The following is a 19,526-nucleotide window of genomic DNA, read 5'->3' on the forward strand; positions in this document are numbered from 1 at the left end:
GTGAATGCTATGAAATGGGAGTTACTAGAAAAAATGCCAATTCATTTTGTGGTTACCAATATGGAAAAGATATGTTCATTTATGGGAACTGAGTTTGAATTTTTATTATCACCTCGAGTTGATTTGATCGATATCACAACTTTAGAGTTTTCCATATATAGGGTAAATGATCTTGGTTTGTCCAATTTGGGGTGTTTTTACGCAACTAGTAAATGCAAATCGATTTTTCTTCATGAAAATCACACATAATCGATACGAGTTTGGGTTTGTTGAAAAGCCCCAAGTCTCTAGTTGCTAATACTACCATAAGGTGTTGAAATTATTCAAATTTTTATGTTTTTTTAACGATTTCCCTTAAAGAAGAATTATGATCATGGTTTGACCACCTCTGATCATGGTTTGCCCAAAAAAATGATCATGGTTTGTCCGGTTTTAGAAATCTCCATTTTTGAATGAAAACATTCGAATTCACAATTAGATGTTGCATTTATCATTGCTTGAGTTTACTGTCATCATATTGATTCATTCATAATTTAGGCTTTCTTCAGAATATTGCCTTTTCTTGGGCATTTTAGAAGTGTTCACCTCAACACAATCAACACAGAAAAACCATACTTCTGCTATGCGCGAAGCACACCATAAACAAACATAAACAAACTGCAGCGCGCCAAGCGGTTGCCATAGAAATCATGTGGACAAAACAACATTATTGAATTGGACAACTCATGATCAGAATTGAGTTCATCAAAATGCGTTAATTTAATGGTTTAGCTATGTAAATCCGATACAAATGGTGAGCAAGCATGATGTTGACAATATTTATAAGTGTTGTAATCCAGAAAAGGTCTGAATACGTGCCAAATAATCATCTGGTGATCGATTAAAAGTTAGCTCGAGTGAGGGGCGCATTGACACAAATAGAAGGTGTATTTTATAATCCTTTAAAACATGTGATTTCGTAAAAATATACTATCAAACTACTATAAATCGTGTAAAAGGCAATTTCATTTATATGTTTCGAAACATTCGAAGGCCTTATTTGACACAGGAGCGCTGAATTAGAGCATTCAAAAAAGTGGGCAAACCATGATCATATTTTCGACTGGACAAACCAAGATAATTTACCCTAGTAAACAATGATGAGCAAATCTGATAGGACAAAGATTGACGGCAATCATATTCCATGATGTAATTCTTGTTTTTGATGAATATAACAATCTGAACTGCGGTAGAACTCGAATCCCATGGATCCTTGAATCCCATGGAATAAATGGGCATCCATTAGCGACTTGACAGTTTTGTGCCTTCGTGTGAACGGACCCTTCAAACATTTCAATGATCTGTCAATGTCAAAACGTTGGTTCAAATCTACATTTTTATCATGGTTAAGTACACGAACGCTTGATAATTGTTAAAAAATAGCTGACCCGGCGAACTTCGTCCCACCAACAATTGATATTTTCATTTAAATAATTTCGAACACTCAAGTCCCCACCTAAATTATTTTTCTGTACGTGATCCACATTCGTGTATAATTTCTTTTTAGGCATATAAATCTGATACAAAATTTGCTGAAAAATGACTTTTTAATTTTCCATCTTTCCGAATGATTTCCATAATTTTTTTGACATATAAACCTAACGCAGACTAAGACGCATCAATCCTGATACTGACTGTTGAATCCGTTGCTCCGTTCTTGAGTTAAATCGTGAGGAACGGACACCAAATCATTGTTATTTACGGGGTCTTTCAGATTAAACGCTCACGCAACAAAATTTAATAACTTCTACAAAAGTGAACCGATTTTTATTTTTATAAAACGAAAATAAAGCTTATTTTATGACACTTTCGATGTGACCGTCCCTTTTTTCGATAACGTGTTTTAAACGGTAAACAAAATTATGCATACAAAACTCTAACATTACTACTTCGATGCTGTGGAAAACCCGAGTTATATTAACATAGCGTGAAGGACCCTTCACGTACCCCCAGAGGAAGTAATCGACGACGAGAAATGTGGAAATTCTTACCTTAAGAGGACAAAGTTTCATTAAGGCTTTGGTTGCTCGAGTAATACGATTTCACTAAAAATACACGTTCTTGTAAATTGTATATCTTGACACTAAAACCCATCCGATCAGACTGAACGAGTAGCCGAATATTAGTGTCCCGAAGTGGGGAATGCAGTGTAACCATCGATGGAGAGAAAAAAGAATCTTATAAGGAGCTATCCGATTTTTTTTGTGTGGGCGTTTAATCTGAAAAACCCTGTAGTAGTTCTGTAAAAATCGTAACAGATAATAATCTGCTGGTGCAAGGGCCGGGCTACTTGGTGGATGTAACATCAATTTCCAACAAAGTTTCATAAATTTTTGGCCGGTGACCAAAGATGTGTGTGGTCTGGCGTTGTCCTGGTGGAGATGACATCCTCGACGTTTTTCGATAATCGATAATCGCTGCATTCAGTTCGTCCAGTTTTCGATAGTAGACTTCCATATTGATCGTGAGATTGGTTGAAAGCGGTTTAAAAAATAGTACTCCTTCCCAATTCCTCCAAACTGGAAGCAAATTCTTCTTTTGGTGAATATCAGCTTTCTAGGAGGTGTTTGGTGTTTCATCATGCTTGGACCATGATCGTTTTTGATTCACATTATTGTAAACAATCCATTTTTCATCGCCAGTAGTTATTCGCTTCAAAAAAGGATCAAATTCATTGCGTTTGAGATGCATATCGCAAACATCGATACGCTTTGTTAAATGAATTTCTTTCAGTTCATGTGGTACCCAAATATCAAGTTTTTCAACGAGGCCAAGACGTTTTATATGATCGTGGATTGTTGATTTCGGCAATTTCATCATCAGCCTTCGTTGGCCGACCTCAACGTTACTCATCTTAGAGCGAAGAGTTTCCAGAATGAACTTATCAAACCAATTTCTGCATTATCTCTTTTTTAAGGCTTCCCCACCATAGACATCTACTAACATTTTGGCAGCCTGCGCTGCTTTTTTTCCTTTACGGAAATAAAAAAGGCAAAATATGACGAAAATGTTCGTTTTTGGATTCCATACTAAAACTGGCAGCAAACTATCATTTTTTAACGAAAAAAAAGGAAAATTTGTATCTTAACCCTCCTGTAAGGGGAGACGGAGTAAAACCGTCCCCATAAGAAAACCAATTTTCATCTAAACCTCCTTCAGGATTTCCCCTATTTGTTGTGCTACATATCATTGAGTATCTAATAATCTACTACTAAAAAATGTGTAACTGTTGATTGTATAACTTTTTTTGCCTTTCTCATTGATTTTTGAAATGATAAAAATTGCTATTTATTTCCCTGGCGGGGTAAGAAGGAACACCCGCGGTGTAAAACGGACCATGACGGGGTAATACGGAGCGATGCTATTTTCAAACAGTTTAGTCTAGTAAAAATAACAGGAACAGGGTTGTCTAAGGTACTAAATGTTTAGAGTTGTTCATAAACTACACGCAACTTCTGAAAAGGTTTGCAAATATTCGTGAAAAAATTAACAAATTATCGGAATCTATAAGGACGATTATTCGACGACTTCCTTATGTACTTTCGGGGCATTTGTGTGTAAAGAGACGAGCCAAAAGATGGTATTTTATTTGATATGAAATTCATTCAGTATCACAACGTATGCCACTTTTACCCCGTCGAAAGTGGACCGTCTTCCCCCCAGAGCACCTTTTGCATTATTTTGCACTTTTCACGCATTTTATATTACATTTTACATACCTTTTAACGCAGAAAGAATCGGAACAATGTACTGAAGGATTGGGACACTGACAATTAACTGAATACACAGTTTTTGCTGGAAAATCCTTATTTTGGTTGCCTTGAAAATTAGATCGCTTGCAACCGCAATGGATGAAAACTTTGTTTTGCTTACAATTTTGATATTTCGTGCGCTCAAGTGTTGCCAAGTATTTCGAAACGACAAAAATAGGCTAATCATGCTTCTTGCATGCTTCTTTTCATAATTGCGAAAAAACTGAGGATTTCTCATAAAACTAGAACTAACATAAAACTTACCCCGCCGGGCGGTCTTACCCCGTCTTCCCCTACTCGTGCGCTAAATCATAACTCGTATACTCGCGCACGGTGCCACAGACCGAAAGTTGAGCTTCTCTGTAATATTGCTATTGTGTATTTTTTAGGTTTCGTGGGTATTCATTTGAAGAAGTGGGTGTAATTGAATGAACAAACGCTAGAAAATATGTTTTCTCCGTCTGCATTCAGTTTTAATAGTCATCTAATTCAGCCTCCTCAAGACAGAGTAATTTTTGATACTCCAATAGAAGTTACGAAATTCGACTTTTTTCTTGTTATTGACTGAAAGAAAGCAACTAATATATTTGAAGAAAGAATAAGGAGCTATGAATCAGGGGGTCTTCGTAGCCACTTGGTTACGCGTTCGCTTACTAAGCGAATCGATCGTGAGTTCAAACTCAGGGCCCTCAATTGACCATCTTTGTGTTGTTAAAGAATAACTACGTCCACGCAACCATCATCAGCGATGGAGAACGATCCACGGTCGAAATAAGATCGATTCATCCATACAACTGCTCTGCTCTGCAAGACACATCGGGCTGCTGTTCTAAAAATAACCCAACAATGATCAATATCAACTGTCTCCGCTGTCCGGTCTGCTGAACAATGGAAGAACAGATAGAATACCCTTACGCCTAAATGGCTACTACAGTGTAATTTACCATTATGTAATGGAACAGAAAAACCTAACGCCTAAATGGCTACTACTACTAATGTGTAATTTACAATTTATAGGAACATAAACATATGTACATGTACACGATAAAAACCCGGCTCTGTTACAGATAAAATGCTAATGAGCCTAAGAAATAAATAAATGGGATAAAAAAAAGGAGCTATGAATCAGCAGAAAAACTAATCAATCGATTGTGGTTTCATTGGTGTAAGAATCAGAACATACCATAACTGCATGCTCGAAACATACATATTTTCTACATTTCATGAAGTTGTAGCGTGTTTTTGGGGTATTTTTTTTTGAGAGAAGAATGTATAACGACCTTCTAGATAATTACCAGATGGTAAAGGTTCTGGAATTTAAAGTTTGCATATTTCTAAAATTCTTTGTCTCTGTATTCTTGGTAAACTAAGCATTAATGCCTTTTTTTAGATGGGGCATAAAAGATAATATAAAAGGATTTTTAGAAATTTCCTTTTCTTTTTCTTGTTTTCTTGTCAATATTGTTCATTATAACTGTAACTGTAAAAGATTATCATACACCACTGATTAGTTTTAAGTTTACTGTTTACAATTCTTCCACAAGTGCAATTCTTTCATATGTGTGTATATGTGTGATCATTGTTTTAGCGAATAACTATACGAAAGTCAAACATTTATATTATGCTTTTGCACGTATGAATCTAACGACGAATAATAAATGAATCCATTCAATCCGGTGACAAAAAGGACTAAAATAAAATAAGAATAGTCCTATAATGATCTTATGCATTATATTCAGTAAATATTTCACGCCACTAACATCAGTTTAAACATTTCATTGAACAATATTCTAAAATAGGAAAAAAGTCAATTGTTCCAAAAAGTTAGTCCTATACTCGCGTCGGTGTCTCAGACCGAAAGTGTTAAAATCAACACATGCGATACGCTAAACGATGACGAACGACGAATAACGAAGCTAGAGAGAATCGCAAAGACGTAGTGTTGATATTTTCTGAGAAATGATCGAATTATTGATTTTTTCCGTCTGACAGACCTATGCGCGAGTATAGGAGTGTTAAGTAAAGTAAAAGTGACAACTAACAAACGTCAGAGGAAAACAAATCATAAAATTCACATAAGACATCCACAAACAGCAATAATGCCATCTACGTGTGAAAAGAGCAATTATTTTTCGGGCAACCCAATAGTGGCGAAATCCACAATTATTAATCATATTATTCGAGCAGATCAAAATTGCGTTTCCCACCACTCGAACAATACTGTGAAAGTTTTTTTGAAACAAAATATACATAGTATGCATCCATAGTATAATAGCATAAACACCATAGTATGCATTATCATTTTGACGTAGAACTACGTCTTTCATTAAGGGTGCCAAATCAGAAAACAGGTCACGTTTTTCTGAAATATAGTTAACTTTAATAACTATTTTTGCCGCGAGCTGATTTTGGCGATTCACATACCAAACGAATCAGAAATTCCCTAGGATTTGTTTGATATGCTATACATTACAATCCCATGGTGTGTAAATGGTTAAAATTCATGAAAAAATATAAGCGTTTTCATTTTCCCATACATTTGTTCTGTCCAGACAGAGCCGTCAATAAAGGGCAACTTATGGACGAGCAACGAAGGTGAAATCGTTAGAGCTAAAATCTCCGTGAACAAAGGAAAAGAAGAAGAACGAAGGGGGATATTTGTCTAGAGTATAAACAGTGGATCTCGCTGAGGCAAACTTTCATGCCATAGAGGCGAATGAACTGAAAAGTTTAAACCCTCTTAAAGCCAAAAAGAAGAAGAAGAAAGTTTCATTCTTCGTGAAAACACCGACTGAACAACTTCGTTGCTTGGCGAGCTGAACGGTGAGGGATCGAATGCCTTTCTCAAGGCATTGGGGGTGGAGGAGTAATACGAGGAAAAAGTAAAGTTTTCCAAGGGCCTTTTTGAAGGTTAGAGACGAATGAACTGAAGAAGTTTAAAGTCTCACATGTCTAAGTTTCGGATTGAGCAGTGGACGCGACCAAATTACTGACTCGCTGATGTCTCTAGCATTGCAAAAATTGCATCAAACTGACGCCATTGCATTAAGGTTCTGAGCTACACAATTGTGTGGGGAATCATAAAGCTAGGCTATCGTTAGCTAACCAAGAAAATAAATGTTCTGGAATTTTGTCAGTGATTTGGTTTCACTTGCCAGTAGCAAAACATTCTCCACTAAGGATGATTACTGCGCTTGTCTTGAGCATGTATTGTTCTGTGAGGACAAGAATGAATCATCAAAGAATAATCGCCAAATGATTCTACAAGAAAAAAAATATTTCAGGGCGACCAAACTGGTAGAATGGTTATTTCTAAAATTTCGTAGCATTTTAAAGTAATATTCGCAGTTATAAACAAGCGACTTGAATTAAACTACAGCGTAGTTCTACGTCAACAATGCACAATTGGTCTGAACTTCAGAATGTTTTGGAAGACCTAGAACATCTGGCACCACACACAACGCTCGCTAACGAATTGAGTTCAGAAGTGTTAGCAGGCGAAAAACACAGAGCTGAATGTGTAAGAAAAGGACAAACCGATCCAAGCTGAACCTTGAACACCTGATTGGATCAATCGAACGTTAAATGTCACAAAACAAAATTGGTCAATGGTGGAGGGGGTGAGAGACGGATAATATTTATTCATTGTGAATTTATTTCACATAAAATGGGTAAAACTGAAGCACACATATAGAAATTCTGAATAAAACTGGATAATGAAAAAACTGGAAGATTTTGGGATTTAACTGTTTGACTGGATTGAGTAAAAAAAATGGAAGAATCCAGAACATTGGCAAAGCTGCATACACTTCTCCCCGTTTTGCGCTCTTCTCAACAGAAGCCCTTTTAATTAGTATTGCCGGTCTAGATTAGTTTGGCAGTCATCCTTGAGGGACAGTTTTGCTACCGTTATGCGAAACCAAATCACACACGAAATTCCGGAACTATTATTTAATGCAATGGCGTCAATTCGATGTAATGATTGCAATGCCAGAAACATCAGCGTGTAAGTAATTTGGTCGTGCCCACAGCTCAATCCGAAACGAAGACATGTGATGACGAAAACAAGGAAGAACAAGCGATGTTCATTGCTTCGTATCTAGAACGATACTGAAAGTTTGTCTTAGCGAGATCCAATACGAGGGCAGTCCAATAAGTACTTAACCTACAAAAAAAAAAACGAAAATTTTGAAAAAGTGGCGATTTATTTCTCGATACACTTGACCCAGCGATGCTCCAACTTCTTTAATCCATCTGAAAAATACGTTTTCTCGAGGTCTGCAAGGTAGGCCTCCGAGCCAGCGATGACCTTCTCATTCGACTCAAATTTCTGCCGGTGAGTGACTTTTTCAAGTTTGGAAAGAAAAAAAAGTCACACGGTGCCAAATCTGGAGAATACGGTGGATGGGTTCGTAGTGCAATTCGACCAATTTGGCCATGGCGACGGCGGAATTTCCATTTGTTCCATTTTTCTAAAATCCGCGTACACACCCGCTTCCACACACGATCAAAACAAAACAACGAGTCCGATTCGGCTGAAATTTTGACAGTAGCCATTTACCAGAATGTAATACACGATAAGTAATCTCTCTTGGGATAATGACACCATCGGACGATGAGGCTAAGTACTTATCGGACCGCCCTCGTATGCTCTAGACAAATATTCCCCTTCGTTCTCCTTCTTCTTTTCTTTGTTCACGGAGACTTTTCATTACCCTTTGTTGATCGCCGATAAGTTGCTCGTTATTGCCGGCACGGATAGAAATGATCGCAAATGAGCAGAAAAAATTATGGGAAAATGGAAAGACTTCTAGTTTTCATCCATTTAAACCGTTTACACACCAGGGTATTGTAATACATAGCATGAAAAACAAATCTTAGGGAATTTCCGATTCGTTTGATATGTAAATCGTCAAAATCCGTTCGCGGCAAAATAGCTATTAACGTTAACTTTATTTCTTAAAAACATAACCTGTTTTCTGATTTGGCAACCGTAGACGTAGTTCTACGTCAAAACACATGAATGGAAGTCTTAGTCGAACTGTGCACATCCGAATAATAGGAATACTCTTACGCCTAAATGGCTACTGTGTAATTTACAACATGTTATATGATCGGGATACTTTTACGCCTGAATGACTACTGTGTCATTTACACCAAGTTGTCGATAAGATAAAAAATGTATACGAATTAATTCGGGCTCTACATAGGTTGACTCGAGATTTTTTTTATTGCCCAAAATACACTAGCTAAATCCGGTAGATATGTTGTTTCAACAAGACGCCACTTGCAATACAGCAATGAATTTGGTGAGCAATTCAACTCTCGTTTTGAACCAGTGAATAGACCGCCTCGTTCGTGCGATTTGACACCGTTTGACTATTTTTGTGGAAATATATCAAATCTCTTGTTTGTGCAGATAAACCTGCATCGATTCAAGCACCAGAAGACAACATTACACGTGTTATCGGTGAGAAATCATCCGATTGCCTCGAAAAAGTATCTCTAAATTGGATATCGCTGGATCACTCAAAACGTAGTCGTGGAAAATTAATCTTAAAAAAATGGAGAGGATTTCCCTGTTTTTTTTTTTTCTGTAAATTAGAAATCGAACGCCTTAAAATCACTCTTTATATATTTTTATAATCGTTCATAATCAGTAAATAGTTTTCTTGCTATTCTAAATTTCGACAGATGTAAGGACTAACAAACATTGCGACCTTTTCAACGCACAACTCGCGCATCGAACTCAACACAGGACACTACCGTACCATCGTCGGCACGCATTCCCACCTCAACCCGTGCGGTCAGCGCAAGGTTTGGCAGCTCCAAGTCTTCCATCAGTAATCTGAAGTTGAACCTTTGTCCGGCTGCAAGTGGACAGCCGGGCTCGATTCCCGCTAGGCAAGCATCCTCCAGCTCCGGAGGGATAGTGATGGGCAGTGTTATGATACCCACCCGGACGTTGATGTAGGTTAGCAGTCTGGTCGTCGCAACCGGACTCACAATACCCTCACCGACGGCATCCAGTGTTTCTCCGTTTCGGATCTGACACGGCATCGATGTGCAGCCATTTATGTCCACGAATTCCGGAAGCGGTGCTCTGTTGCCACCTATAGAATAGATGATATTAATCGATGCCGTTAACTACCTGGATTGAGCGTTCAACACTTACACTGGCGAACCGGAGTACGGGCCTGGGCCAAAGCAGGCACGAGAGCTACGAGCAAAAGATACTTGAACATCTTTCAGCGGTGGCGATTTTCGACGGATGTGGATTCATTACAATGAACCGAGGATTTTATATTCAGATTTTCTAATCATCGGAAGTTCTTATCGAACGTCGCATTGCCGATATCTCTCACGGTAAAAATAGGTAAGTCCGAGTGGAAACAAAACATGTTAACCCCCACGGTGAGTGTAAAGTCAAAGATAAATCGTGATAAATTTGCGAGGCGCCGATAATCACGCTTGATGTAGTATTATTGTTGATTGTTTGATTGATCGGGCCATAAACTGTTGGAGAATAACAACAAAGGATTTTCCTAGATTAATTACCTCCATTGGACAGAAGGGTCAACACAGCAAACCGCTATCATGGTGCTCGGTATCGGAAATGGAAATTCCTTCAGTTAGTCATTCCTTTCGCTCGTGTTATGTTGTTTCGCTAGGCCAAATCTCCAAGATTCTCCACTCTATAGCCAAAGTTTATATCTCACGTATCTTGTGAAAAGGACCTATCTGCTATGACAGATTTGGCGCCAGTTTTGCTACATGTTTTGATAAACGAGGTTTCCTTCGAACACATCAGGAAGTGCTTTTACCGCCGAGTTATTACCGAAAGAGAATAATGGCGAAGAGAATCGATCAATGCAGGTAGGTCTTTTTCAAAAGTAACGAGAGATGTTATCTTTGCTTGGTTGTTTGTGATTGAAGGTTTATTTTACAGTTTTTTCGGTGGTTACCCAAAATTCGTTTTGTCTGCCAAGATTGGGTCGAATATGATGTTGACGATGGACCCCAAATACTGCCACCTTGCAATCGATTTATCGACCTTGTGTATGCATTCATCGAACAATTTGACGCCACTTTCTTGCCAACATTTGCAAGGCGTCGACCTGCTTGCAGCGCTGCTTCCAGCACTGCGCTCCTTTTGTTCGTATTGGTTAGTTATTGAGAAGTGTGTGGGCTTAATGTGGAACAATGTAGCATAGACTGACTTGAGGCGAAATAGGGCTAGGGAGTTCGATGAGAGAGTGTGTGTAAACTCTACACGGAATAAGCATTAACTGCGCGAACAACCATTACTCGGCCTCTTTTCTCTTTGGACCTTCGTTCAGGTAAGACGTGTCACAGCGTCGGGGAATTTGCATCAATAGCAGGAAGCTCACAAGAAGGAATGAAGAATGTGAAGGAAAATATAATGATGATATATATATATATATATATATATATATATATATATATATATATATATATAATGTCATTTTATTATTAAGAATATAAAAGAAAAATTCATGCACATACAACCACGTTGCTTCACAAGAATAAATTCATTTGTTTGCAGAAGGTTTTCCGTCCGTTCCGCAAACCGGTTCAAACTCCTGCGACAGGTTCTCGAGCATCCCTTGAAGTGAACACGGCCAGACAGTGCTGCATCGGCACTCATTCCGTTAGTTTGTTTCCCGATCCGTAAACATAGTTTGTAAGAATGTTCTCACAGTTCGCTGTTGTTGCAGTTCATCAGCGATACCGGAACAACACGAAGTCCGCAGGTCCTTTGCATCAACTTGCACATAAATCGATAGTTGTGGCGTTTGCTAACTTCAGGATCTACGGGCTCCTCTAACGGTCGAGAAGCACGTTGAGTGCGGAGTTGGTCTATAACCAACTTCTCGTCAATCTGTAATTTATTCAATGGGAGTGCTTTGCAACTGAAATTATACAAACTGTTTTTAAACATATTTAGATGTATAGCATTAAAATGTGATAAACATACACTTTCTTTGAAGTATGTCAATCTAAGATGCACCCTACTCTTTCACATTGTTTTATGCAAGACGGGTCTATGGTACTAGGTGAGGCCGTTTCGTCACTAAGTTGGTTAGGGGAGCGGTATATAAAAACAGTACGGAAGAAAACAGAAGGGGAATTATTTGCTTGTAACGTGAAAGAGACAGACTGATCACGAACGAGCTTCGGCACTAGCGTATTGTGTTTTGTTTACAAACAAAACACAGTAACACTTCCAAGATGGCTGAAGAGTGGTTTTAGCAAGTTGGCCCACCTTAGGATATACATCTAGGCGCCTTGGTTTCATGTTCGCCAGTCGGATCCGCATAATCAATGCCACAAATTATCAAAATTTATTCACGAATGAAGAAATAAGGTTTTTTTTCGAGTGTCGGATGAATTCTCTTCTGTTGAACCTCAAAACCATATATGTCATAATGAGTATAACAGAAGAGCCGAGACGCGTGAACTTTGTCTAGTATATTGAACGGAAACAGCATGAACGAATTTGGAAAAGCCTGCATTCAGTCACTTTCCTCTCTGTCAATAATTTCAGGTGACTATCACGAACGTTAAGTGGATCTCCATCGCTTGCAACGATTTTTTATTGAAAACGTGTTTGATTCCCATATTTAGAAAAAAAGAAAGGACCAGGAATCCGGAAAAGGTAACATTAGTTTTCGTTGAGCGTTGACCGTTGTGCGGTGTTGAGCGGTTGAGCGACGTTTAGTGTTGGACGGCGTTGAACGTTCCGTTTCCGTTTGTTTTTTTCTTTTTTTATACTGTATGATAGTGACTTCCAACACTTTTTGGCTGGTTGTCATTTTACTTCCATGTTCTTTTCCATAATGGCATCGGAAAACGATATTCCACTTCTGCTGTTGAAGCCCTTTCATCCAATACCCATATCGTAGGGTTTATATTTCATTGGTGTTCATTTAGAGCCAGTATCATGCAACCGCAATTCAAAACAAGATTATGTTCCTCTCCCTTTCGTCTGTTATTTTCACCCATTGCTCTATAATTGGGGATGGATGTTACCGTTTACTGCCAATCTGGAGTAGATTCATGAAACATAGCAACAGTTGTACTGTACATTCCATTGCCGAAGTCGTCAAAAACAAGAATTTGGCACTCTCAATTGGTTGACGTTGAATTTTACGCTTTGATTTTCAATAATACGCAATGATCTTCAATTTCGACGTTATGAATATCATGTCTAAAATGAAGATGCAAATGAAAAATGAACTTCATGGCAAGCTGATATTGATGTTCATTCCACTGATGTTCATTGATAGTGTTGTTTTATATTTATCGATTCTCGCTTGAGCAGTAGGTTATCAATACAAGGTAGGTTGAAATTTGTCGTATTTGAATGTCGTGAACGTGAATATTTTCGGTACTGTTGGCTTCAGCATCGTCAAAAACAGTCTCTGGGATCGGGTTTTATTTGATTTGTATTGTTTATCGTCGCGATTTGGATCATTTCCTTCATAAAAGTTGAGAATCAGGCCCCTTTTTTAAGCCCGATCTGCGGTTGTAGACGACACTCCCAGTGACACTTTCACGTAGCTTTCACTTTCACCCACACTTCCTGGCTGTCCACAAACGTTCCCTAAGCATTTTCATTACGTTGGTGACAGTTGATTCTGCCACATTTAATGATTTCTCTAATTCGGACTATCGCGATGCATGAACAAAATTTTGATAAGTTGCTCCTCTCGCTTGGACATTATTTTGATAACTGAAAAGCAACTATCATAAAGGGTGTGTCACATCAAATTGCATCACGGAAAAAACGCTGTAGAAATTCGCCCAGTAGACCGATCCTTTTGAAAATTTTAGACAGTAAAATAAAAACTATTAAACAACTTTTGGCATTTTCTTTTTATTCATACTTCGAGCCCAAGCCCGTATGCTCGCACCTTCCTCTTTACCCCGTCCATAAGGTTCTGTACAACGTTGGGTTGTAGTTTTTTTTTTGAACAGAAATCCATTTTCTCTTGAAGTCCGCCTCCGATTTGACTACTTTTGGGTTCTTCCGGAGGGCCTGCTTCATAATCGCCCAATATTTCTCTATTGGGCGAAGCTCCGTCGCGTTGGGCGGGTTCATTTCCTTTGGCACGAAGGTGACCCCGTTGGCTTCGTACCACTCCAACACGTCCTTTGAATAGTGGCACGAAGCGAGATCCGGCCAGAAGATGGTCGGGCCCTCGTGCTGCTTCAATAGTGGTAGGCACTCCTCCGCTTCTGTAGGCACTCCTTAAGGTAAACCTGCCCGTTTACCGTGCCGGTCATCACGAAGGGGGCGCTCCGCTTTCCGCAAGAGCAGATCGTTTGCCACACCATGTACTTTTTGGCAAACTTGGATAGTTTCTGCTTGCGAATCTCCTCCGGAACGCTGAATTTGTCCTCTGCGGAGAAGAACAACAGCCCCGGCAGCTGACGAAAGTCGGCTTTGACGTAGGTTTCGTCGTCCATTACCAGGCAATGCGGCTTCGTCAGCATTTCGGTGTACAGCTTCCGGGCTCGCGTCTTCCCCACCATGTTTTGCCTTTCGTCACGGTTAGGAGCCTTCTGAACCTTGTATGTACGCAGGCCCTCCCGCTGCTTGGTCTGCTGGACGAATGAACTTGACAAATTCAGCTTATTGGCGACATCCCGGACCGAACTTCTCGGATCACGTCTAAACTGCTTAACTTCGCGCTTGTGATCTTCTTCACTGACGGAGCATCCATTTTTGCCGTTGTTCACCTTCCGGTCGATGGTTAGGTTCTCGAAGTATCGTTTTAGTACTCTGCTGGCCGTGGATTGGACGATTCCCAGCATCTTACCGATGTCCCGATGTGACAACTCCGGATTCTCGAAATGAGTGCACAGGATTAATTCACGACGCTCTTTTTCGTTCGACGACATTTTTCCAAATTTACGAAAAATTGACAGTGAAGCATGGCCAACGTGATCTATACACTCTTATCTGATTATAAGCGAAAGCTGAAGATATAATTCCTAAAAATTAAATTTCTACAGCGTTTTTTCCGTGATGCAATTTGATGTGATACACCCTTTAATCAAACTTAAAGCATAAAGTGCGCTACACATACAACGTCCCGTCACCGTGAAGTCAACGTAAAGAATGAAATGTCAAATATTCTTCCATGGAAATCGGTTGCATTCACATATACAATCACCGGCAACTTTGACGTCGGCAAAAGAGACGAGACGGTGACGATGACGCTGTATGTGTAGCGCACTTAATTCTGCACGTCGGACCTTCAAAATCAGGGGTGCTCTTTTGTTTTTTTTATTCATGATTGAAAGTAATCCATCGAGTATAGGTCGACCAAATTTTGATGCTAAATCGACTCAACGATAGTATTCGTAGTACACTCTTGATTTCTATCGTCTGACCGTTTGAGGAGTTATTCGAATCCTCCAATACTGTCTTATCACCTATACATCTTGGTTTGCTATGTGGACCAGGATTGCGACTTTTTCAAGGCTTTCTTACACATTCAAGAAGACAACAAGAGATGTGCGGAGGGCTGATATGATAGACATTGTTTTTATCTTCTTTTTGAAGGACAACTTTGATGTTTTGATTCTACGGAACGGATTACGACAATTGAATCAAAGAAGCAGGAGACATCGTACAAATTTATTCAGCGTACTACCTTCAAATGTAACCACAATTCCCACCTCACCTAACGTACAATTCGCACATCTAGTTGAGCACAGGCCACTTGCTTGCCATCGTCGGTGCGGACTCCCACCTCAACGCGCGTAGGCAACAACATGGCTGGCGCCTCTAAATCTTCCATTTTCACTCTGAATGTCAAACTTTGTCCGGCCGTAACCGGACAGGTTCCCGGTTCAAGCGCCACCGTGCAAGCATCCTCCAGTTCCGGAAGTATCGGGACGGGCACATACACAAGACCGACCCGTATGTTGGCGTAGGTAAGCAGTCGTGTCGTCGCCACTGGAACAACGATACCCTCGGCTACGGCCTCGAATGTTTCCCCAGTTCGGATCTGACATGGCATCGATGTGCACCCGTTGATGTCCACGAATGCCGGAAGGGGTGCCTTGTTGTTACCTGATGTGGTGGAAATTTGGCGTTGACGTGAAATAAGGGCAGATCTGTCTGCTTTAAACACTTACACTGGCGAACCGGAGTACGGGCCTGGACCAAGGCTGGTACGAAAGCTAAAGCCAAAAAGAACTTCAACATCGTTCGACTGTAACGAATATGGCTTAACCCAATGAACGTGTGAAGATGTTGCTTTTATATGATTATTTTGTAAAGTGCTAATCACCGGAAGTTCTTATCGAATGTCGTAGTGCAGATAACTAGTGTTATCCTCGTCGAGGAATGCAATGTCGCGTTAGATCGCGATAATGTCACGAGGTTATTCCGATAACTATGCTAGATATCGTGTGATTACTGATTGATTGGTCCGTAAACTACCGTAAACAAACAGAATCAGAATTAGTGTGAGCGACAGTCTGATTGTTAGTTCACATGTTACAGAGGTTTAAGTGAAACTAGCTTAGTAACTTTCCATTTGAACGGATTGATAGATGTTTAACTCTTGAAGAACCGCCTCCAGTTAACGTATTTCTCTATCCAAAACTAACAGATATCACTCCAAGACGTCCGAATTCAATCGATACAAGACAGTAAAGAGAAGACGCATCGAAAACTGAAGACAATGTCGGAAAATGCGTTTAGACAATATGCAAAGGATAATTTGTTGCCGAAAATATGGTCGAGGAACATATCTTTGAAAGAAAGCTCTAATTCATGCCATGATGGGACGGAGATATTACAATTGACCTTCAATCCCAGCAAAAATCAATTCGTTTCAATTGAAGAAACTTCAAACAACTTGCATGCAACTTTTCATGTTTCAATTTGGTATGTATAGGGTAAACCGCATAGAAAAATGGTTTATTTCCATTGTGCCACTGTGGTGTGATTTCTTCCACAAAAATCAAACAGCCTGGAAACAAAAATGCTACGATTGCCATGCACACCTGAGCAGTGCAGTGAAAACCTTCTAATTAAATTCATTACCCTTCGCAGGCAATTTTATTGTATCCACCGTGGAGTAAGAAGTTTTTTTTATTAAAATTTAATTTCATACCCGGCAATTTGAAGGGAATCGACACGTAATAAACTTCGTAGGAATTGCCACAGCAGTAGGCTGTGAATCCACTTCTGTTGGCTAGTTCGAATCTATAATTTCTTACAATTGTTTTAATTGAAGTTTCTGTCCCACAATGGTGCGACAGCATTTTCCATTTATGAGCCACTGCTCTATGATTTTCCTCGGGAAACGCATTGCATTTAAAACAACATCCCGACCACAATCAGAAACAACGCGAGGTGAGAGATTATTTTACATTCGGAGTAATGTGCGTGCATGCGTGCAAAAATTTAACCCTCTGCCCCTCGGGGGGACAAAGCGCAAACCTTGCGGTCGTTATCGGTAATCCGACACCATAATGGCGTCAAGGTGCGGATGCGGCACCACCCCGGGAATGGCGTGTTCCGTCGTGCGACGGAAGTACTCTCTTCCGCCGATTATGCGAATTAGTTGTTGGAAGCAAATTTTCCGTGTAATTGATACGTTAAAATATTTGCCTGCTATCCTCGCACCAGCCCGCCAGCTTCTTGTGGCTGGGCGTTATTTGACTAACGAAGGCGGCAGGTGAGTGATGTGATTTTAGGATGATGTGAGATTTACGATATTGTGGGGGAGGCGTAAGCGGAACCAACGCCGGATTGGTTTTGGAGCTTCGAAAGTCGCTCGTTCGATTGTATTTGTGGGGAAGAAGAAGATGAAGAATCAGGTACTGGAACAGCTATGCGTTGATGCATCGAACAGAATATCTGAAATTTAGCTAGCAAAGTACTTTCAAACTCCTACTCCTGTTTGTGGACAGAAAATACTTTCAGCCTCGCTAAGACTTTTCCCATTACGGCATCCGGAATTATGCATGCATAATAAATGGTAGAATCTGCGATTGCACCGGCCATCGATGGAAGTTATAACGAAGACCAACTTTTCAACCCAACGATTGTACCTGCTCCTCCAGCGTTACACGACAAGACGTACTTAAAAGCAAGTGCGTTTTTCACAATTTTTAACTTCAGGGAGGTGAAGGATTGATTATTGTTCGGACTAACGGTTAAACTTGGAAACTATAGATCGACCTGGCAGTTATTAGTTTTGAGCGGTTGCGACCTGTAAATTATAAAGCTTGAGCTTGGGTACACTGTACACTTCGTAGTTGCTCTCCGTGATTGACCTGAACCAGCGAAATTGCACAAAGAACACACAGAATGACGCTTGAAGGAGCAAATCATTCTCATTGTGCCAGTTTCGGTGATTCGAGTTTTAAAGAGTCAATAACGACGCCGATCGCGTGCTTATAGTCACCAGAGGAAGGGAAGGAAAATTTGTATGATATTCACCGCCCGAAGGCCAGAAGGGTCGCCTGTATAGCGTGGTTTCCTAGTGTTTATCATGGAAAGGATTGTGGTTAGAGGGAGAGGTATGAATCAGGATTCACTGAGGTAAGTGATGTGATAACGTAAACGCGAACTATTCACCATTCGACGAAACGAAATTCCTATAATGTTACATGACAAATCACTTGGTAAAGATTATCTTTGGTATCCTGAGAAGGAACACCTATAAAATTAATTGGACTGGCCATATATCATATTATTCTATTATAAATTACATACGTATCAAACCCTATATTTTATGGTCTTTATAATTCGGGAACCGATTCAGAACCCCCCGCCCCCTCCCCTACACAAATTCACGAGCGCAAGAGAGAGAGACCTCTCGCATATGTCAGCAAGTTAACCTGCTCCTTTGCTAGTGACAGTAACACTACACACACAATTCGCGACTACGAAGCTGAACTTGACAGCTTGTGTGCGTGAAGCGAATGTCAACAAAGAATTGCAAAAAGAATGTGATTTTTAAACGCACCGTTTTTAACGTTTTTTACAGAAATTTTCGTAATGGTGAGTATGTATCGAAAGATCCTCTAGGATGCTAATTTAGTTAAATCACATAAATTTACTGCAGGGGAAAACGTTTTCTTACCGCATCCAAAGGACACTGTCTTTACTTGTGAAAAAGTAAACAAACTTTCAGGATACTAAATTTTAATAAAAATTAATAATTGTGTGCAAAATTTATCTTCCAAACGGTTGGAAAATGAGTTTTCCTTATGCAGTGAAAAAAACTTTGCCGTAGCTTAAGCTGAATTTAACTTATAAGTGTTTTTCAGTGACCTTGTTTCATGCATTATCAGGAGCCATCAGTCGGAGAAAATGAAACCTGTCACGTGGCTGTGGAGTTTGCGGATGTGTTCGATTACGCTGCGGGTGGAAGCCGTTTAGTCGTCGAAGGCGAAAGAGTATTCAAAGCTGGACATCTTTTAATAGTTGGTGTTGAAGAAGTTCACGATGAAGGCTTCAGTATTTTCTCGTCCTGCCTCCAGTCATCATCTCCAAGCTCGGAACCCCATACAATAAAAATTCGTACGAAAATCTCCTTCTCCAAATGGTTGTTTTCGTGTTCCTGTAAAGCTGACAAAGGGAAGTGCAAACACGTCATGGCTGTTTTGTATCATTTGCTTAAGTATGTTCCGAAATTCCGGGCGATATCTCTGCTTACATCCGGGGACGAAACAAAC

The 19,526-nt window shown here is 39.8% G+C and overlaps 2 protein-coding genes across 2 annotated transcripts; both read right to left on the bottom strand.

Moving 5' to 3' along the window:
* Positions 1–9,408: 9,408 nt before the first annotated feature.
* LOC129762106 (NPC intracellular cholesterol transporter 2-like) lies at positions 9,409–10,088 on the bottom strand. The gene is made up of 2 exons (XM_055760091.1): positions 9,967–10,088; positions 9,409–9,904 (listed from the first exon to the last, which is right to left on the bottom strand). The coding sequence occupies exons 1-2, from the start codon at positions 10,034–10,036 to the stop codon at positions 9,516–9,518; spliced, it is 459 nt and encodes a 152-aa protein (XP_055616066.1). The 5' UTR covers positions 10,037–10,088; the 3' UTR covers positions 9,409–9,515.
* A 5,011-nt stretch (positions 10,089–15,099) lies between these two features.
* On the bottom strand, positions 15,100–16,689 carry LOC129762605 (uncharacterized). The gene is made up of 2 exons (XM_055761035.1): positions 15,966–16,689; positions 15,100–15,900 (listed from the first exon to the last, which is right to left on the bottom strand). Exons 1-2 carry the CDS (start codon positions 16,033–16,035, stop codon positions 15,509–15,511), a joined length of 462 nt encoding a protein of 153 aa, XP_055617010.1. The 5' UTR covers positions 16,036–16,689; the 3' UTR covers positions 15,100–15,508.
* Positions 16,690–19,526: the final 2,837 nt, after the last annotated feature.

The sequence above is a fragment of the Toxorhynchites rutilus genome, chromosome 1, assembly GCF_029784135.1.
Source record: "Toxorhynchites rutilus septentrionalis strain SRP chromosome 1, ASM2978413v1, whole genome shotgun sequence".
NCBI classification, from domain to species: domain Eukaryota; kingdom Metazoa; phylum Arthropoda; class Insecta; order Diptera; family Culicidae; genus Toxorhynchites; species Toxorhynchites rutilus.